At 43.9% G+C, this 19204-nt stretch overlaps 1 protein-coding gene across 4 annotated transcripts in view; it reads left to right on the top strand.

Annotated features, from left to right (window-relative positions):
• spri (Src homology 2 domain-containing protein sprint) overlaps nt 1-19204 on the top strand; it is a 44413-nt gene that overhangs the window by 11499 nt on the left and 13710 nt on the right. For all 4 annotated transcript variants that reach the window (XM_075867095.1, XM_075867097.1, XM_075867094.1 and 1 more), the window contains 12 exons: nt 1247-1434; nt 2621-2712; nt 4295-5826; nt 6919-7063; nt 7158-7230; nt 9920-10022; nt 11222-11311; nt 13296-13411; nt 14328-14403; nt 14747-14878; nt 15983-16040; nt 16592-16845. In XM_075867095.1, coding sequence (XP_075723210.1) covers nt 1247-1434; nt 2621-2712; nt 4295-5826; nt 6919-7063; nt 7158-7230; nt 9920-10022; nt 11222-11311; nt 13296-13411; nt 14328-14403; nt 14747-14878; nt 15983-16040; nt 16592-16845 — 2859 coding nt within the window. The remainder of the gene's footprint in view (nt 1-1246; nt 1435-2620; nt 2713-4294; nt 5827-6918; nt 7064-7157; nt 7231-9919; nt 10023-11221; nt 11312-13295; nt 13412-14327; nt 14404-14746; nt 14879-15982; nt 16041-16591; nt 16846-19204) is intronic.

The following is a 19204-nucleotide window of genomic DNA, read 5'->3' as shown; positions in this document are numbered from 1 at the left end:
TACCCCAGCAAGTTTAGTGCAAATGTTGCTGTGATGTAAATGAGATGTCTTTCTTGTCAGTCTTGGGTGGTAAATATATTCGGTTGCTTGTGCTTTGCAAATCTTATCGTTAACTGCTGTCAACTATCGTACTAAATAAATAAGGTGTCTGTTATTCCATAAAGGGCCTTGCTCAATGCAAATTATTGCAGTTTTCTTTAATAAGTGCTGCACCCCAGTCTCTAATTTCATTGTGCTCTTTTGTGGAATTTTGCAAATATGAACATTTGCAGTTTTGTGTGTATGCTACGTATATGAGGCAGTATGAGCCAGTGTGCAGTGTACCATGTGTTTTAGAGGTAACAAAATAAAAATAAAAAACTGTCTGTGTCATATAAATCTTCTAATTGAGCTGGATCACTCGAACAGGCACTTATAGGTCACATCTGAAATAGGAATGAATAAATAAACCAATTACCGTAAAATCCAAGAAGGGTCTTTCTGCCAAAAAAAAAATACGGGTGCACATGGATTTCCTCGGAAGTCTTCTGGCACTCGATCATGGCACAGAACGTTGCAATGATTCATGTGCATGATAATCGCAAAGGCAGTGCAAAGAGACTTTTTGGAGCGTTGCATGGAAGCACCTACTATAATGAGCCCATGCCGATGCAACAGTTTCGGGCAACAGACTCGGATCTCGAAATTCTTGCTTATTCCAACCAGTGTGTTACAGGCACCATCATTGAATTTCTAATACTGATCTCGTAGACTGTGTTTTTGCCTACAGGAAATCGAAAATTGTCGTAGGTGTCCTGCACCCTTTCAGGATGCAAGCATTATGCAGGAGAAAAAAAGCAAATTTTAAAGACAAGTTTTAGGTGCAGGTGCTTTGAGATCAGTTCCGGATGCACTGCATGATTAGGCTGCACTGCGTGCAGGGTGATGGGGTTGGCTGGTTTTTGGGAATGATGCCAAATCTTGGAACTAGCAGTGAAATGGGAGTGGGCAGGGTGCTTGTTCGGGATTTTGTGGCAGCAATGCTTTACTAGTTGTGCTGCTTGTTAAACCTGTATCTATAATTAAGCAAGAATCAGTGTAATTAGTAATGATCTCAGAAAAGAATTGACCTACAATAAATATAGTTGGATAGTTAAAACAAGCTCAAGAAACTGAAAAAGGCTGTGCGTTTTTACTTAATTTGTTCAAGAAATAGCCCACGTTATCTTTAAAACCCATGTCACCCCTTAAACGCGTTTCTCACCAGAATTTTATAGTGCGGCAGTCAAGCAAAAAGGGCACCTTAGCGCTGTCTGTGCGGCTACCTGTTGATGCGGGGCCGTACATCGAGCACTACCTCATTGAAGCCACGGCCGAGGCCAAGCACTGCCTGGAAGGGTCCGAGAACCATTTCGCCTCAATACCCGTGCTGGTCAACCACTACTGCCAGTGCTGGTGGGTGTTTACTTTCGTGAAGTCGGCTATGTTTTGTAATCTTATAGTAGTGCAAATGAGCTTTTCTATTCTGAACTACCTCTTTGCGATGCGTGTTATTATCTACCATCTATAAGTGCATCAAATTTGTTCAAGTCAATGCCAAGGTTCTGGAGTCTCAATTTAAAGCGACTGAAAATGTTTGATTAAACTGTAGTGTGTTTCAATGAAAATAATGGCAATTGCAACATAATTAATTGTTTAAGTACTGTACTGTTAGCCATGTCATATTTCTTCATTATATCACTCACATTGTATCTAACAGTTTATCTGATTGTGGCAGCAAAAAAAAAATTTTTTTCAAAATTTCTCACGGCGTGCATCTCACTCATCACTGTAGTATACTACTGTAGTATACTGTCTTTACTAAAGTGATCATGTGTAGCAAAATATTTCACCTAGAAGTAATATATAAGAACTATGGGTAACAAGAATCTTGCTATTGGCACACGGTTCATTCCCCCTCTGCTGCCACAAGTGCGCACAAATCGCAAGAGTAAGTCTGTCACGCCCGTGTAGTAAACGCTACTGTCAACCCCGTGCCGCAAATGGTCAAGGTCATGTGCAGAAGCGACCTCTGAGAAGCCACACAGAAGTCTTTGGCAGCACTGTTGAGAGCACTGCCGCCTACACCTGGCAGAGGCTTGCAGCGCAGCCGCAGTAAACCCAATAGGTGGTACACCTGCGCACTGTATTCGTTACCATTGATCTGCGTGAGCGACGGAGTGAAGGACCAGGGTGGACAACACACCGAGAGCTTTCGACTGTGCTTGCGCCATATGCTTATGACAGGCGCTGGTAGTCGCACACCAAGGAGCGCTGTCACAGGCTCCTGTGTTCTTTTTGACAGTGTCCTGTACAATAAAGGTTCTGTTTAATGTCTTGGTCTATTCTGATGTGCCTTAGGCTATTTTGGCTGTAATGCATGCCTAGTACATTCATAAAACAAAGCTAACGTTAATCTTTTATGTTTCGAAGTCGTCATTAGCAGTTTGTGACGTACTGAGACCGGAAAAGTTCGTCACCCGTTTGTGGCACGGCTGAAATAAATGTGGCCACGCTTGTTTCGCGAGTTCGTTGCCTATCGTTGCTCGTGTGTAAAAGTGAAAACTAAAAGCCATTTCTTGCTTTCTTTTTCTTTTCCTAGCGACGAACTGCCTGTACAGCTGTGCCTGCCTGCTGTTTTACTTGAGGCGACCTCAAGGCAGGAGTTGTCTGCCCTGTCCCTACTGGGCCAAGGTACCTGCACTCTATCTTTTGTTTTTGCAAGCGAACTTGGTTTTTCAATGCTCATTTTATTATTGCTGACCATTTCACCAATTTTTTAGCAGCTAATAAAGGTAGTTTATACTACCAAGTTTGCTGTTGTCGTGATGTATAGGGAGTTAGTGTCAAAATCAAGCTTTTCATTCCAAAAATATGCCTGAGAGAACTCAAACTGCACAATGTATACTCTATTGCAATATTCCCTGCATACAATCACATTTTATTCAGCTGCCAAACTTCATAAACAATTTTTACCATTAAGCAATTTTGTTTAGTAATTTATGATATTATTGCCCACCATGAACCATAGAAACCAAGATAAAGGTTGGCCCCGCCAAACTTTGTATCTCCACGCAAAAGAAATTTTTGAAAATCGCGAAGTACCGCGGCGCACCCTTACCATGGTAAATACGCGATACAACCAGCTGCACTGTGGTGACATTTTTTTTTATTTGGACACTAATTTTATGTAGTTAAACTCCTGAAAGTCACAAAGGGCTGTCACTCAGACTCATCCGAACTTGCAGTCCGACGTCCCAGAGCATCAGCCTCCGTTCCATTCAATGCGTTACTGATGCAGAATTTGCAGAATGACGAATGTACGCCGTCTCAGCGCAAAGTCCTTCCGTTTCAAAAAACGGCGCACCCAAGATGGCGATCCCTTAAATTGCACCCTCGTGAGCCCAGAGTCGCGTGCTATCTTGAGAACTTTCATGCAGACGCACTCCTCTGTTACGGGTAGCGACCTTGCATGCAGCTCCTGGGCGAATTCGACGAGTAGTGTTTCCAGTTTGGGGTGCACTGCAGTCTGTCCACGGAACTGTGTTTTTTTTTTTTGGTTGCTGCAGGATGTGATGCGCTTCTTTTGGCTCTTTCAGTATCGAACGTTTTTCTCCGATGCACCGAATTTCCGTTGTGCTACCGGTTTGCCATGTGCTTCGGCATACTCGACAACTTTTTTCTTATCACCTATCGTAGACTCTTGTCGACTACCATTCATTTTAGAAGGAAATGGAAAAAAGAAAACAGCAGATAGTCGAGGGGAAATGGCGTTGCTAGAACACTGTAAGCCTTGCCTAGCCTTGCCTAACGGCGCCGCTGCTGATGCTCACGGTGGCAATAGAAGTTTTCGACTTCAGCTGCCCATTGTGAGACTTCCAGATTTTGTTTCTGCCAATGACCGGTATATAGGATGAGGGTCGAGTTTTCAGTGCGTTTATTTTTGTAAAAAATTCAATCTATATTTCGGTGTTTAAGTAGTTGTGGTGCTTGGCTGCTGACCCGAATATTGCAGGTTCGATTCCGGCAGCGGTGGTCGCGTTTCGATGGAGGCTAGAGGCCTGGGCGCTGTGTTATGTCACTGCATGTGAACACCAGATGGTTGAAATTTATGGAGCCCTTAACTACGTCTCTCATAATCATATCGTGGTTTAGAGACCTAAAACCTGAGATATTATTACCACATTTTTGGTGCTAACTCTGCTGTTATTCGTTGATATACTTTCCAAGTGCTCATAGCTCAACGTAGCGAAATTTACTTCACGTGTTCTTTCAGAGTTGTGGGTGTCAAGCTTGCTCAAGTCCGCTCCGTCAAGCACAGGGTCCAGTGTGTCGTGCGCCTCTTCTCAGGTGTCTCCCAATCCGGACCACAACGCCAACATCCACGTGTCAAGCTTCAAGAGGAGCTCGCCTGTCAACTCCGTCGTCAAGACACCTCCCGTGCCAGCCACCAGGCCGAACTTTCTCGCGCTTCACAGTTCCACAGCCGACACCGGTGAAATAGCAACTCAGGTTGCAGATCCTCCTTCTCCACCCGACCAAAGTGAGGCTGCCCTCATGTCCGAAGTGGCCGGAAGGTCGGCATTCTACGTCGGTGTGGACTCGACCCAAAGTGCCTCCCCTAGCAAGGCAACACCCAGCAAAGCTGCGCCTGACAAGGTGACATCCATCAAGTCGGCACCTGAAAAGTCTGCATCCGTCAAGTCAGCTTCTGGGAAGTCAGCACCTGTCAAGTCGGCATCTGTTAAGCCTGCACCCAGCAAGACCAAGCTACCTACTCCAGTGGAGGAGGAAAAGCCTCGGTGTCTCATGAAACCGTCCCCACGCAGGCGACGAAAACTGCCCGAGTCGTCACCCGAATACTACTCGAGCAGTCTCGCCGACAAAATCAGCGACTACGAGGACATCTGGGGGACGGCCAATGGACGTGGCGGTGACAGTCCCGCTCCCGTGCTCTCCACGTTCAAGCCAGAAGGCCTCGTGTGCCAGGCGACGCAGACGGAACTACAAGTCGGATCCATGCCCGAGGGAATCGATGCTGCTGCACAAACGCGGAACTTGTCCCGTTCTATGCCTGGCATGGTTAACGATAAATGCCAGCCAGGCCAGTTTACTAGCCCCTTCTACAGTGAACCGGTGGACTCCCTGTTCCTTGTGGTCTCTGCGCTCGAACCACTGCAGATCGACGAGGGGTTGTCGTCTGCGTCGGGGCGCCGGGAAAGACCCCTGATGCGGCATTCGGAACCTAACGTTCACTCTCTACGAAGCAGTACTCACCGTTCTTCAGACATGACGACTACGTTTGATGAGACGAACTCATGTGTTTCTGACCACTTGCTGGCAGTGTCTGCTCCAGCTTTGCGCGGTAGCTCAGAGGACGGACCTCCAAGTCGATGTGGTCGGTCGTGGTCAGTAGACCCCTCGTGGAGGTGGCTCGTTTCGAGTGACGACGAGGATAACGACAGTAATGTTGGAGACCTCAAGTTTCCCGTTGAGGGTGCAGATGACTCCGACGCTGGTGGACTTGAGGAAAACGTGTCTACCGTAGAAGAGATCATCGGAATTTCCATGCCAGACTTGAGAGTGCCTCCGGTCTCTACATTGACTGAAGGTAATGTGCTGAGGGCTTCGCGTTACGACAATCTCGATGCCGTGTCAGTAGCCGAGAGTGCCGCTACCGACGGCAGCAGCAAGCGCAATCACGGTGAAGACGACGCATTAACTGAGTTCTGTGAGCCCTGGGACAGTCTGCGGTGGGAAAGGCTACTTCGATTGGTGGAGTCTTCTCCTGATGCACCGGAAAGCAAGGTCAGGGATTTAGCTTACGGTACCAATTTTTACAGTACACGATACGTACACATTGCAATTGTTTTTTTTCCTTCCGGTACTTTTTCAGTACGTCTCAATGCGTAATGGATCCATCAGAATAATATCCAACCATTGTGTTACTGGGCTATACACAACCTTAATCTCTAAAAGGTGATACAGAATTTTGAGAACTCAATAGCATGAGGGTTGGTAATAAGTTCAACATAGGCTTAGCACTACAAAAAAATATAGCATGTTTGCTACATTCTGTACTAGTTCTGGCAAATCAAAGCAGTTTATGCTCTAAAATGGCACGTCCTTTTTGTGCATGCTTTTAGAAAATAAAATGGCATAAGGTCTTGTATATAGCTTTGCTGCATTTTGCCTTTTCTGTGTTTCTTGCTTGCCGTTGAATGTTGAAGTTTAAAGGTTATTCTATTCACACATGGTCGCTCTTGATGACAAACAAGTCCTATCATGTCCGGTTTATTTTTTTTCTCACTGCTATCGACAGCAATCGCTGCTGCACGGCTCAGCCATCTGGGTCGAGTTTGGGTTAGGTCAATGTGAGCACCGGGTGTCGTTAGTGTGTCCAACCACTTACGAAGTTTGCCTATTGTGTGGTGAACAAGTTGTATCATGAGCCCCATTTTTCATTATATTATTATTTGTTGTGATGGATCATATATATGTAACAGCTATCTGTCATTCATCTACGACCCATGGAACTCTGCTGGACTGTAGCTAAAAAAATGTGAAATTTCAAAATAAGTTCAGTTTTGATTTCACAGCATGCTGTTGCTTACGAACAGCTTTTTTTATGCGTCTTTCATTTGAGTTCACCTTCTTTTCTCGTTATCAGCTAGAAGGCTCCAGCATCACCTAAACTGTATTCTAGGATCCCTATCACAATCAAAACTGACTATTAGTCCAGATCAAGCCTAACCTGAATCGGACCCGATTGTGATCGAAAGTGAATGTGTGACACTTCTATAAATTCATACACGCTTTATTTGGCATAAATTTACCAGTGTTCCTTCATAGCCGCAAGAAGCCCAAGTCTGATTGCAAAGGGTTGACGTTTTTATTAAGGTGGAAGAGTCAAAGGTATCCTTTGACTCCTTGGAGACGGCGTCGGGCGTCAGCGGTGAGGACTTGCTTCTGTCGGAGTGTCCGACCCTGGCATTGGAGCACAAGCGGTCTAGCGGTTTCCAGGAGCACCTGGACATGCTGTTGGGTCAGTTCTTTAAGTGAAATATTATCCTTGTGTTATATATTTGTATTATACTTGACTGTCTGTCGTGTTTGTAATTTTGTTGCTTGTCTTGTAGCTTCGAGGAAATTGGGAGGGCTGTACAAAAGGGACTCCACTGTGGGTGCTGATGTTAAGAGCTATATATTCAAGTAAGTTGATTCTGCGTATATTCCGTTTGAGCAGGCTGTGTATACTTAGACCACTCTTCGGTCCCACTTAGGCGAGGATGTCTATTGATTAAATGCTTCTGCATAAAAAGACCTGAATGGCAGATCTTCATGCCCTAAATGGGCACTCGGAGACATGGAAAAGAACGCATCTCCTTTCATTACTAAATTACCCAAACAAAACTCTTACCCCCGTATTCAGAAACGCTGCTTGACTTGAACTTGACTTGCCACCGACTTCAATGCAGCACAAACACGTTTCGAGTGCGCTGTCTTTTGGGCAGTGGCAAGGCAGCAAAAACGCACAGACGCGTTTTAAACACTCTGCATTGAAGACGGTTTCAATCCAAGTTCAAGTCAAGGAGTGTTTATGAAACGGGCGTTAGATGCTCGAAGTAGCACTACCATTCAGGCGCGAAAATTCGCGCTATTTAAAATACTGCTTCCTGGTACTGTGCTGCAGGCAAGGTCATTTATTTCACGCTACTGCTGATGGATTGCCTGCAGCAACAGTTTTGTGTGTCAGTGTGTTTTGTGCGTGCATGTTTTGTTTTTATTTCACTTCTTGTAACTTGTAACGCCTGAAGTACTGCACTGACCTTTACACTAGGCTGGCCTCTCTGGTTATAATAAGACGTTTTCTGTCAGACGCATTTAGCCCTATATTGTTTAATGCATTATGTTTCCTTGTGTGGTGAATTGCTGAAGTATTCAAGTTTTGTAGATAATAGAATGGCCACGTGATGCGAATGACATGGCATTGAACATGCGAATGTTATTCTAAAAGAGCTAGTGGACTTGGATGATGTGGGATAGTATTGCCGAATGGTTTAGCTTCAAGGGATAAAAATTTGTTTTATCTTCTTGCCCACGACCACACCTTGTTTACTATTTCTGCACTCATAATTTCCTGCATTATTAATGATTTTGTTTTACTTCCGACGTTTGCCTCATAAGTATAGCTTTAGAATGTGCAGGCTTTCCACACATATGGTGATCTTGTTTTATTTCCACCATTAGAGGGAGATGTGATTTGAAAAAGAAATGTTTCGTTAATCGGTAGCCCAGGGCAATGAAATATTTTGCTTATACATAGGCTTTTATGCTGATTTTAAGAATATAGTAAGTTTTACAGTAAGTTGCACAGTTTTTGTTTTGTGTCACGATAATGTGTAAAGTATAGTTCATTTTGTACAAACTTTTTATGCCACTAAACTTCTATGGTTCTAAGCCATTAATGGCTCATATTATTCCACATTAACTGTAGAACGCAAATAACTATCAAAAAGTGTGTAAAAGACATTTTATTGAACAAGAAAAATTGTTATGCAAGAATCCTTACTATCCTCAGCCCATAATAATTGCTTGCGTTAGCTTTGTAATAGTTTACAGGCGACGTCAAGATTTAAAGGAGAGACTTACACTTTTCACATGTTAAGAAATATGTGTGAAAAATTTCATCCTGATCTAATTATCAGAAGTACCAAGAAGATGATGTCTAAACTCAAGAAATTGCCCAAAAATGGATCTTGAAAAAAACTCATATGAAAGGTATAATTAAAAGCTCATCTGTGCAGCAAAAATGTGTTTTTTAAAATGATTTCTTCCATAATGAGAGCTTTGCAATCATTGTTATTTTGAGCATGTGGCTTTTGTGAACTCCCCATGCAAAGTGAAATGGCAAGCAGCCTACTGACAAATTTGCAGGGGACTCTAGACAATGAGGTCTTTTTAGTTCATAGTTTAGTAGCCACCTTGTGCTCTTTAAAATAAATTTTCACCTATTTCTATTTTAATTACAATCCTCACTTTTTTTGTTATTGTTGTGAAAATAGAGAAACCAAACTTTTGAACATGAATAAAAACAAAAAGTATGTAACTATTTTGGGGGGAATGTGTTTTTCGACTCGCCTCCACAGTCCCTCTGCCTCGCTGGGAACCCTTACGTACGTTCAACGAAATAACAAAGCACTTCTATCTGTCAAGAAGGGTATTCCCTCTCCCACACCCGGCCTTGTGCAGGGCGCAGGCAGTCACCTTAAGACTATTGCAAGCCAGTGCGTATCCTAACCGTGTGGTTCTTCATGCCATCTACCCTGAACGGTATCCAAGTGCGGATTGCCCCGTTTGTGGACTGTTAGCCACATTCAATCATGTGTTGTGGGAATGTGAAGCCATCGGCCCTGCCCTCAGCGAGGACAGGTGGGCTGCGCTCTTACGCAGCCCCGAACTTAAGGATCAAACCCTGGCCGTCCAGAGTGCCCGCGAACGGGCCGCCAAGCTCGGCTTGACGGTCCCAACGTGGGATTAGCCGGGTGGCGCGGGGTCTCCCCTGCGTCTTCTCAGGACAAAAATAAAGTTTTAATCAATCAATCAATCGCATCTTAAATTGGAAATACAAATATTGCCAAAGCATAAAGCAATGTGTCAAGGCAATAAATAGCTTGCACATCTTAACAAATGTCAGGGTGTCAGAGAGACCAGGCTTTCGGAGTGCATTAGTTGAGGGCTATGAACCAAACGCAGAAGCGACTCATCAATTTCGAAGACATAATTTTCCAGCCTTGCTTCCCCTCGAGCACGCATCTTCCGAGAAGCCCTTTTACTCAAAGCTATTTGTGTGTTGCAATAATCGTGACTGAACGAATCTATGCTCAACTGTTTTTCTCAGATTGGTGCAAGAGAGGAACACAACGTTTGCCATGACGATAGAGAACTTCATCCAGTGCACACGTGAGAGCAGTGAAACATCTCCGGCTGTGGTCATGCGAAACGTAAGCATATCCTGTTCTGTTGGCCCTTCTCTTGTCGAGTTGAACTCTGTCACGTACATAAACTATTCATGTAACTACATGCTGCGTACAAACATTGGGCGTAGGACTGTGTCACGTACATAAACTGTATTCGTGTAAAGACATGCCGCGTACGAACATTGGGGCTTTTTGACTATTTCGGCACGCTCCTGGAGGCATGTGAAGATAGCTGGGAGGCATTTCAAGGATGACAACAATGATTGGATGCACAAAAATTATTGTGCAACCTCTGTAGACTGTTTTCGTGGCAAACATTGAGCTGTGCTTTGAATGGCACCGCTATCTAGCTGCACGTAACTTCAAATGACTGAACCTGGCTGGACATTAAAACAAAATATGAAGAATGTGTCATGGGATGCAGTCTGCTTACTTATTAAAACCAATTATAAACCCTTGCCACTGAAGCAAGACTCATTCTTACGTAAAACTGTTCTTACAGTGTTTAACATGAATTTATTATGTTTTGGGGAATTGCATCAAGTTATGTATTGTTAGGTTGTACATACTTGTATAGGGCTAGAGAAAATTTCATCAATTGTGTAATAGTGTTCTTTACACTGTAGTGCCTAGGTACCTGTACTGTAACCGAGTTATTTAGTCTGGTATATATACAAGTTGCTCTCTGAAATGTGCTGTATTATGTTATACATGTTGTAACTGCATTTCCTAGCCTACCTCTCCTTTCACCCCTCCGGGGCCACGACTGTTATCTCAAGGCCAGGAGAGGCGATGGACTGCAGCAACACCAGAACAGTGCTCTGTAGTGGATGGATGCGTTGTGCTGGCAGATTTACAGCACCGAGGGTGGCGACTGGGGGGAGAGGAAGAGAGAGCGGGCTCCCCTTTGGGGTGCGAGCAGGAGCATGAAGATGCACACAGCCAGTTGCGATCAGAGAACCATAACGAAAGGCTGGGTTTTACCCGAGAAAGCAGCCCAGCCTCTTTGTCCCTTAATGAAGCAGTTTTAGAGCGTCTTGTTTTTTAATTAAGTTTCTATTTAACATTAGTAAAAAGTTTAAAGTTTTTACCATCGAAGACATTCAACGACTGTTTTTATGCAACAATACACTCACGTTGTAGCAATTTTACCACTTGCTATGGTCTCGAAGCAGAGGCTGGCGGTATTGAAAACAAACTAAGTTTGGCTGTTGTTCTTGCAGATCCGGCAATTCATGAGTGGTATGAAGAACTACCTGCTCAAGCATGGAGAAGGCCAGTTCGAGCAACTTGTACAAGAAGAGCAGTCCAAGGTGAGTTTACAACAATGGCTTTTGCCGGCCAGTCTTCAGTCCATAGAAAAGTTGCTCCGGAGATGTCATACAGCAGGCCCCTTCTGTCGCTGCATTATGAAGTTAAAGATAAATTGCGTGCAAGTTGTAATAAATTGTACGCTAATTATAGCAACGGTCTGTTCAAGTGCTTCCATTGTAGTATTATTGGTCGGCAAAACCTGCGGAGCTCACTCGCTCATGCATTACATTTCGCGCTTTGAACTCACTCGGGCTCATCAAAATTTTCGAAATCGGACTCATCAAAGTTTTTCTAAGCCAGACTTACTGAGACTGACTCACGAAAATTTTCTTCAGCCAAACTAAGTCGGACTTAAGCTCACCAAATTATTACTGACTCTGACCCACTCAGACTCACCGTTTGATCCGAGTCTGAGTGAGTCGGCTCATGAGTCCGGTAACCTGAAATTAGCCTTCTCGACCAAATTGTCAATGCCCTTTAACACCAATATCTCATGTAATCAGTGCTTTTTTTGGCGCCTATTGATATAGTACCTTCGAATACGACTTATGAGTGCTTGCAAATCAGCTAGATCATTTTTCTTGGAAAAGATGATTACATAACTTATCTTTTATCAAAAACTTCCCTGGGAGAGTTGACAGAGGCGGGGAGGGAGGGGACATAAGGGCACCCCTTATGTAATTCGCTCCTCTGGTCAATAAATATTGAAATGGTGTGCGAACGACACTGCTTTGAAATGCGTGTGGATAGCCCTTAACTATAAATGTTAAATTCAAGCAAGGCTGATAGCAATGCTGGAGATACTAGATGAGAGTCTTACGTCGGTAAAAGAAAGTGGAACTCACTCAGACTCACTCAATAAATATATTTAGCGCTTTGGACCCACTCGGACTCGTGACATGTCAACATTTTCCTGAGCCGAACTCACTCGGACTCACATGCACGGAAATTCTTTTCGGCCGGACTCGCTTGGACTTGTACTCGCCAAAATATTACTCACCTGAACTCACTCAGCCTCGCGGCTTGATTTGAGTCTGAGATAGTCTACTCATGAATGAGTTTGCCAACCCATTGGTAGAATTGAGGACTCATAATGATAGTGATGATGGTTCTGCTCTTGGGAAAACTGTAAGCATTGATTACTTATTGGATCATCCATTTTCTGCAGCTTTATAGGAGTTCACCAATATATAGGTCTAATAGAGGACTCGTAGTGACAGTGATGATGGTTATGTTCTTTGAAAACTTAAAGCATTGGTTACTAATTGGATCATCCATTTTCTGTGGCTTTGGAGCAGCGCATGTTTGTAAGATTGACATTTGAATAGTGCTGCTAGACTTCTTGGTGTCTATTTTGCACTACTTTTGAAAGATTAAGAGATCACTTTTCTCATGATTGCAGCTCATGCGCATGTTTCGTGTAAATAACACAATGCTGATAGTCACAACCACTTTGCCACTCTACTGATGTAAAGTGCGGTTTGCTGTTTTTAAAGAAACAGCATCGTGTGCAACTTGCACCGTGGTGTAGTATGTCTCGCACCTTGCTGATACGCTATCTGCAAGTCCATGCCGAAAGCTAGAAAGGGGGTAACACCCCCTGACCACTACTCATATCTGCTGCAATGTCACCTGCTAGATAAACTAAAAAAAAGTTACGTTTGCTGTACATTTGTGTCTTCTCTTCAACAGTAGAGCGTATTGTATAGCTTTGAATTGGCTGCTTTACAGAGTAGCCATGTTGCTGGTTTTTCTAGCACTGTTGTGTTCGGAGTGTGTATAAGTAAGTAAAAGGCAGAGGTAGTGTCATTTGACAAGTAATGTCTAATTAACCATAATCACTGTCCAGTTAACCGATGACTGCAAATACTGTCAGCTAAGCTTATTCAGCAGCGTGGCATAATTTGTGGTGGACCAAGCCTAATATATTATAGAGTGGGCCTTATCTGCACACCCCCCCAACCTCCCCCCACTTTTTTTTAGCTCAAGCCTGACGAGTTCATGAACATTGACGCGATCATCGAAGTGTCGCTGCACCGCTTGGTCATCAAGCCTCTGCGGCGCTACCTGTACCAGCTTTTTGTCAAGCAATACACACAGTGAGTCCCATGTTTCTTCTTCTTCTTCTTCTTCTTCTTCTTATTATTATTATTATTATTATTATTACAAGTTTAGTTGCACAAATGAGACCAGAAGATAAGTTCGGAGGGCGGGTGCTTTAAGGTCTGCAAAGTAAAGGGGCCATGACATAGTTACGCAACAATTTGCAGTTTTCAGAAAAATATAGAAGTAAAAGGTCTGATGTGCCTGTACATATTTGAAAAATAGACTGTGAAAGAATATTTTGTTTCAAAATGAGCCTCAGAAATTGCCGGCTGTAAACCTCGCCTACCGCTGGCGACTGCCATATTACAATGGCGTGTGCGATGGTATGTCCTTCGTGGAGTACAGCCATCATCTTTTATCTAACTTCAATTCTACGTTCATTTTTTCATGCCGAACTGAAGAAAGCTCCGAGAGCTCTATTGTACACCCAGCTGCGACATAACAAGCCGCTTTTTACGTCATAGTTCGTGAGTACGTCACTTGTGTCAAACACTCTGGCCATTCACAAGTTCATAAATATGCTCATTGTAAGCTAAGTTCATGAACAAACGTGCTGAAATTTCGTCATTCTTGAACTTTCGCCGGCTTGTTTAGGAAGACCCAAGGATTAACCCACATAGCTACGCAAATTCTAAGTGAAAATTTGGAGTTGTGGCTCCTTCAACAAAGCTCCTGGAGTTCTTTAATGTACACCCTGGAACATATTCCTATTTCTGTTTGGAGGGCTTCATTGTTACCGAGTCTGCTTAATTCAATTTGCAAGGCGTGACATTGCTACAATCACTGCAAAATAACCTTGTGTGTTGCGTGGTGCCTTGTTGGATATAGGCAAATGCTCACAGATGTATTTTGAGGTAATGTAGAACCATGCAATATGAGCTTTGGTCACCTGGGTTGCAATTTTTTCAGGTCTGGTGCTCTGAAGCTGCTCTCTGACAGCATGAAGTACGCCCGCACCAAGACAGCCCAGGAGCTTGGAATAAAGGTAGAGGAATTTCGATTTATGACGTATTTAGCTCAGTGATAACGAATAAGAAACTTCAGCCACCTTTCTCCCTTAATATTAGCTCTGCATGTTCTCGCGCAAACATCAAAGTGCTAAGACAAAGAATGTTGGTTCCAGTGACAACCTGTGTCCAAATATCTTTCACCACTTTCTCTTTTAATAAGATGAAAGTTTTGCTGACGCATTTTGAGCCCTGTTGCCTCATATGAAAGGCTTCAATCTCCTCTCCTTCAGTCCTCTCACAAATATTACCGATGAACCTTGTGTTCCCAGAGAGGTACGCTCTATGGTTGTAATGTGAGTCCCTCTTGACTCAACCCAGAGTGACTTCGAGCCACCACGGGGTGTCACGCTGGAGCTCGTTCAACATTTCCTGATCAAGCTGCAGAAGGCCTACTCGCCACTGAGGAAGTTGGAGAACTTGCTGTCAGCCATATCTGTCATCTATAGCAGCGTGAGTGGCCTTCTGATCTTTACTCTCTCACTATCATTAATTTCAGTACCGTCCAAATAACGAAAATGAAGAGAAATGCCAGGTGGAAACTGTGTGCCTCTCTGTATAATGCAAGCATTGAGGTGTGCAAGGATGCCTGCTAAACATTCATACCTAAGGAACAGTTGTTCAAAATTTCTTTTCTAAAAGTTGTGCTGATATAAGAAGTCTCTTCATTGGCTTGCAATACTGCTTTCTTTGCTGAAGTGCATTATGGACTATGTTCAAAGTCGACCTGTTCTTTGATATTTGTTTACGACATGAATCAGTAGGCCTCATCGTTATATATGATACAGAGACATGGTCAGTTCTTTTGTTTTGCTGGGATTGGTCATGTTGCTTGCCTGCCGCAGCGCTCGCCGATGGCACCAGCATAGCCTCTCCTCCGCTCAGCCACTGTGGCTCGCTCTTTTCTACATGCCCAGTTATAGCCATCGCTGCCATGCACATAGTGTGTGTTCTATTAGTGTGGAACTCTAGAGACCTCCCCACTATTTTGATATTAAGTGTGCGCATGACCCGGGATCAGGTTGTGCCCACTGGGCTTTTAGCGTGAACGTCTATGCTAGCTATGACAACTGTTGAAGCAGTGACAAATACAAGAACCGAATTGCTGCACATCGTGGTGGTCCTGCTGCAGACTCTGACGTCCTAGTGTTTTGGGAAAGCTGAGCTGTCTTTGATTTGGTCGGCAGGTAGAAATATTTGACGATATATCGAACCTGTATCAATCTTCTAGACGTGGATCGCACATATGATGGGGAGGGTCTCTCAGCTGGGAAGAAATTCGCAACAATACCCTCCATTTCATTTATGTCTGAATTTAAGAGGCTTTGCAACAAGCTATTGCTGCTAAAATAAGAGCTTTGCTAAAGAAAAATGTGTGCTAATGGTGCCTTGCGGAAGTTAATGTGATGGACTTTTATACTGGGGCAGCCAGACTGCAGCATTTAAACCATAAGCACATTTATAACCACCTTACAGTGGCATGTCCTCAGTATTTCCAACACCGTACATTTTGTTCGAGACATTTGGTACTGACTTCGAATATTTCTGTGATTACAGGTGCAGAGGGACCGCAAGTCACAACCTGAGGGCGAGTCTTTTTCATTGGGTGCTGATGGTAAGTACAAACGTAATTATGGTATTGCCCTCATGGTAAGCGTAATGCAGACATTATTAATGCAAACAAATTTAGTAGTTGAAGTCTGTCCATACCATCAATAATAATCATGGTCATTTGCTTCAGCAGAAAAATGGTTTTGTTTCAGGCATATTTTATAGCAGCATAAACCGACAGGCAGTGTGAATACTCTAACTCAAAAATAAAATCATTAAAATGAACTCGAAATTAAAAAAAAAATAAAAAAAACTGGATCAATATCTCACTTGCATTTGACAAGTACTCTCCATTTTCTTGAGCCTTTGTACACTTCACTGGCTTCGTAGAGAATAATACTGTGGGAATAGAGACCAATGAAGAAAAAACTTCGTGAGGAGCCGCGCCTTGTACATTGCACATTGTACCTGTTTACTAAATGCTATTTCCTACTAAGCAGTGTACCGACTAGCCCAAATTTGTGCTGAATTGGATGCCTTGGTCGCGTCGCAAGGCTGCTTGTCTGCCGTAGCTTTGCCCGCCGGACTCGCAAGCTTGCTGGTTCGTCTGTGCAGACTTCTTGCCCATCTTTCTGCACGTGCTGGTGCAATGCGGCATGGTGTCGGCCGAGGTGGAGGCCGACTACATGTGGGGGCTGCTGCACCCTTCTCTGCTCACCGGCGAGGGCGGCTACTACCTGACCACCCTGAGCAGCGCTGTGCACGTCCTGAAGTCCCTGAGAGAGGACGAGCCTTCTTCCACTGCTGCTGCTGCTGCTGCTGATTCTGAGACCGCACTTCTGCAGCCGACCCAAGGTTCTTCCAGCAAGGTATGCCTCCCAGGTTTGCTCTCTTGTATAGTACGTACTTGCCTTTGCAGAGGAAATGGAACGTTGCAGACAGTGCATTACTGCATGCTTATTTGATAGTGGTCAACGTCCCAAAGTGACTAGGGGATAGATGCCGTAGTGGAAAGTTTCGTATAACTATGACCACCTGGGATTCTGTAACGTGCACCGACATTTCTCAGCACACGGTCGTCGAGACTGCGCACTCTTTGGAACTTTTTATATCTTAAGGAGTGTTAAGGAGAAGAATGAGTTTACTTGCTTAGATTAGTTTACTACCATTCCACAATAGCAACATACAACACTACTGTTATGAGAATACACTTGGTAAGTCAGAAAATGCTTTTAACAAAAATTTATATGGCAACACTGTTTTGAGGTTCCTGCACCAACCCGCCGCCGTGTTGTCATAGATTTTAACGGCTTTATAGTGTCTAGAATTTTATTGGTGGAAATGAATCGCGATTGGTTCTAAAAGAGCCAAAGGTTTAACATTACCCATTTCAAAAGACAGTGTTTAGCCAGTGTGGCCGACATGCATAAAGAGAGTCTGAAATCTGCAATGTCTTACCGATATTCATACACTGGGGTTACGCAGTGAAACTTTGCCCTTGATAGTCTCATCTAATGATAAACCAATCTGATGAAATTAAGAACAGAAGAATAATTTACCTGTCTAAACTGATTTAGTGTTGTTTGGTGGTGTTCTTTCTTTTTTTATTCAATACTGTAGACATTGTCAAGCAGAGTGAGGGCAAAAACAAAACAAAGCAAACACAAGCATTGTTAATACTATACTGATACTAATCTAGTGTTAAATAATACTGATTTAATGTTTCCTTTTAGTGTTCTTCAAAAACATTGAGCTTTCATCACAAACTACCGTATAAACCGGAATATAGGTCGAGATTTTTTCAATAAAATAATAAGCTAACGTCGCCCCTCGTCTTATATAGCGGTTTCTAGGTGAAAGTGCGACGCTGTCTGGCAACATATGGCTTGCATGTGCTTGTGAAGCCAGACACGGCCATATCCACATCCAAATCCAATCGCAGTCTGTTTTCTTTGTGTAGGTGATTTGCTTCCGATCTGTTCCGAGTTTTCGCTCCGCTTGACATTGCACTGCATTTTTAGTGGCCTTTTTTTTTTCGTTCACTGAATATGTCTAGTGGTGCGAGGAGGCAGTACTCAGCTGCGTTTAAACTAGATGTTGTTAAGTTCGCAGAAGCGAACGGGAATATGGCTGCTCAGCGCCGCTTTGGTGTATCAGAAAAAAGCGTGCGCTATTGGAGGGTGCAGGAAGGGAAGTTCAGATGTGCTATCCTCGAAAAATGTCGTTTCGTGGACAAAGTGCCGTTCATCCGCAGCTGGAGGATAAGCTAGCGGACTTTGTGCGGGAATTTCGTGCGTGCTCGCTGCCAGTGAGCGTAGATACCATTCGCAAGAAAGCCGTGGAACTCGCTCGGGAAGCTGGGCTCACGAGAGAAGAGTTTCGTGCACCGAACTCTTGGGTGCGTCGATTCATGCGATGCAAAGGATTTTCTCTCCAGCGGCGCACATCCATCTGTCAAAAGTTGCCGGAGGAGTTCGAGGACAAGCTCATAAACTTTCAGCGCTTCGTAAACCGGCTTCGGGAGCAGAACGACTACATGATGGGGCAGATCGGCAACGCCGATGAGACCTCCGTGTGGTTTGACATGCCTTCATCGACCACGATCATGCAGCACGGCGCCAAGGATGCGAAGCTGCTGTCCACTGGCAACGAGCACTCGCGCTTCACCGTCATGCTGGCATGCACGGCAGATGGTAGAAAGCTTCCGCCCTTCGTCATTTTCAAACGCAAGACAATGCAATGGTGCAACAGTTGGTGCGACAATGCGACAGTTGCGATGGGGGTAGAGGGGAGCTCCGACGATCGGGATGGAGTGCGCCCAATTCGCAAATAAATGTCTTGTCTTGTCTCCTAGGAGATCTTGGCTCATACCCACATGGGGGATTGGCCACACTGTACCTTATAATAGATCATTTTTTACAACGCTTGCTAAAAAAATAAAGAGAAATTAGATAGGAACAATAATAATGTTCCTTTGAAAAAACGTGAAAAATTGCAGAATGTGATAAACCAGAATATATAAAACAAATTAACAAGAATGAGGAAGGGGGAGAAAGAATTGGATATATCTGGCAGTACCACTAGCAGCGTATCCTTCCGGTTGCCTGAATGAATTTATGTAGCGCTGACAGAATAGCACTGCGGCCCACACCCAACTGACTGGCTCCAAACGATAATAGGGTGGATGTATTGACTGGCAATCCGAGCATACCAATCGGTCTTTCAAGA

This window comes from Rhipicephalus microplus, chromosome 6, assembly GCF_043290135.1.
Source record: "Rhipicephalus microplus isolate Deutch F79 chromosome 6, USDA_Rmic, whole genome shotgun sequence".
NCBI classification, from domain to species: domain Eukaryota; kingdom Metazoa; phylum Arthropoda; class Arachnida; order Ixodida; family Ixodidae; genus Rhipicephalus; species Rhipicephalus microplus.
Note: the sequence above shows the minus strand (reverse complement) of the source record. Positions and strands in the feature narration are given on the sequence as shown.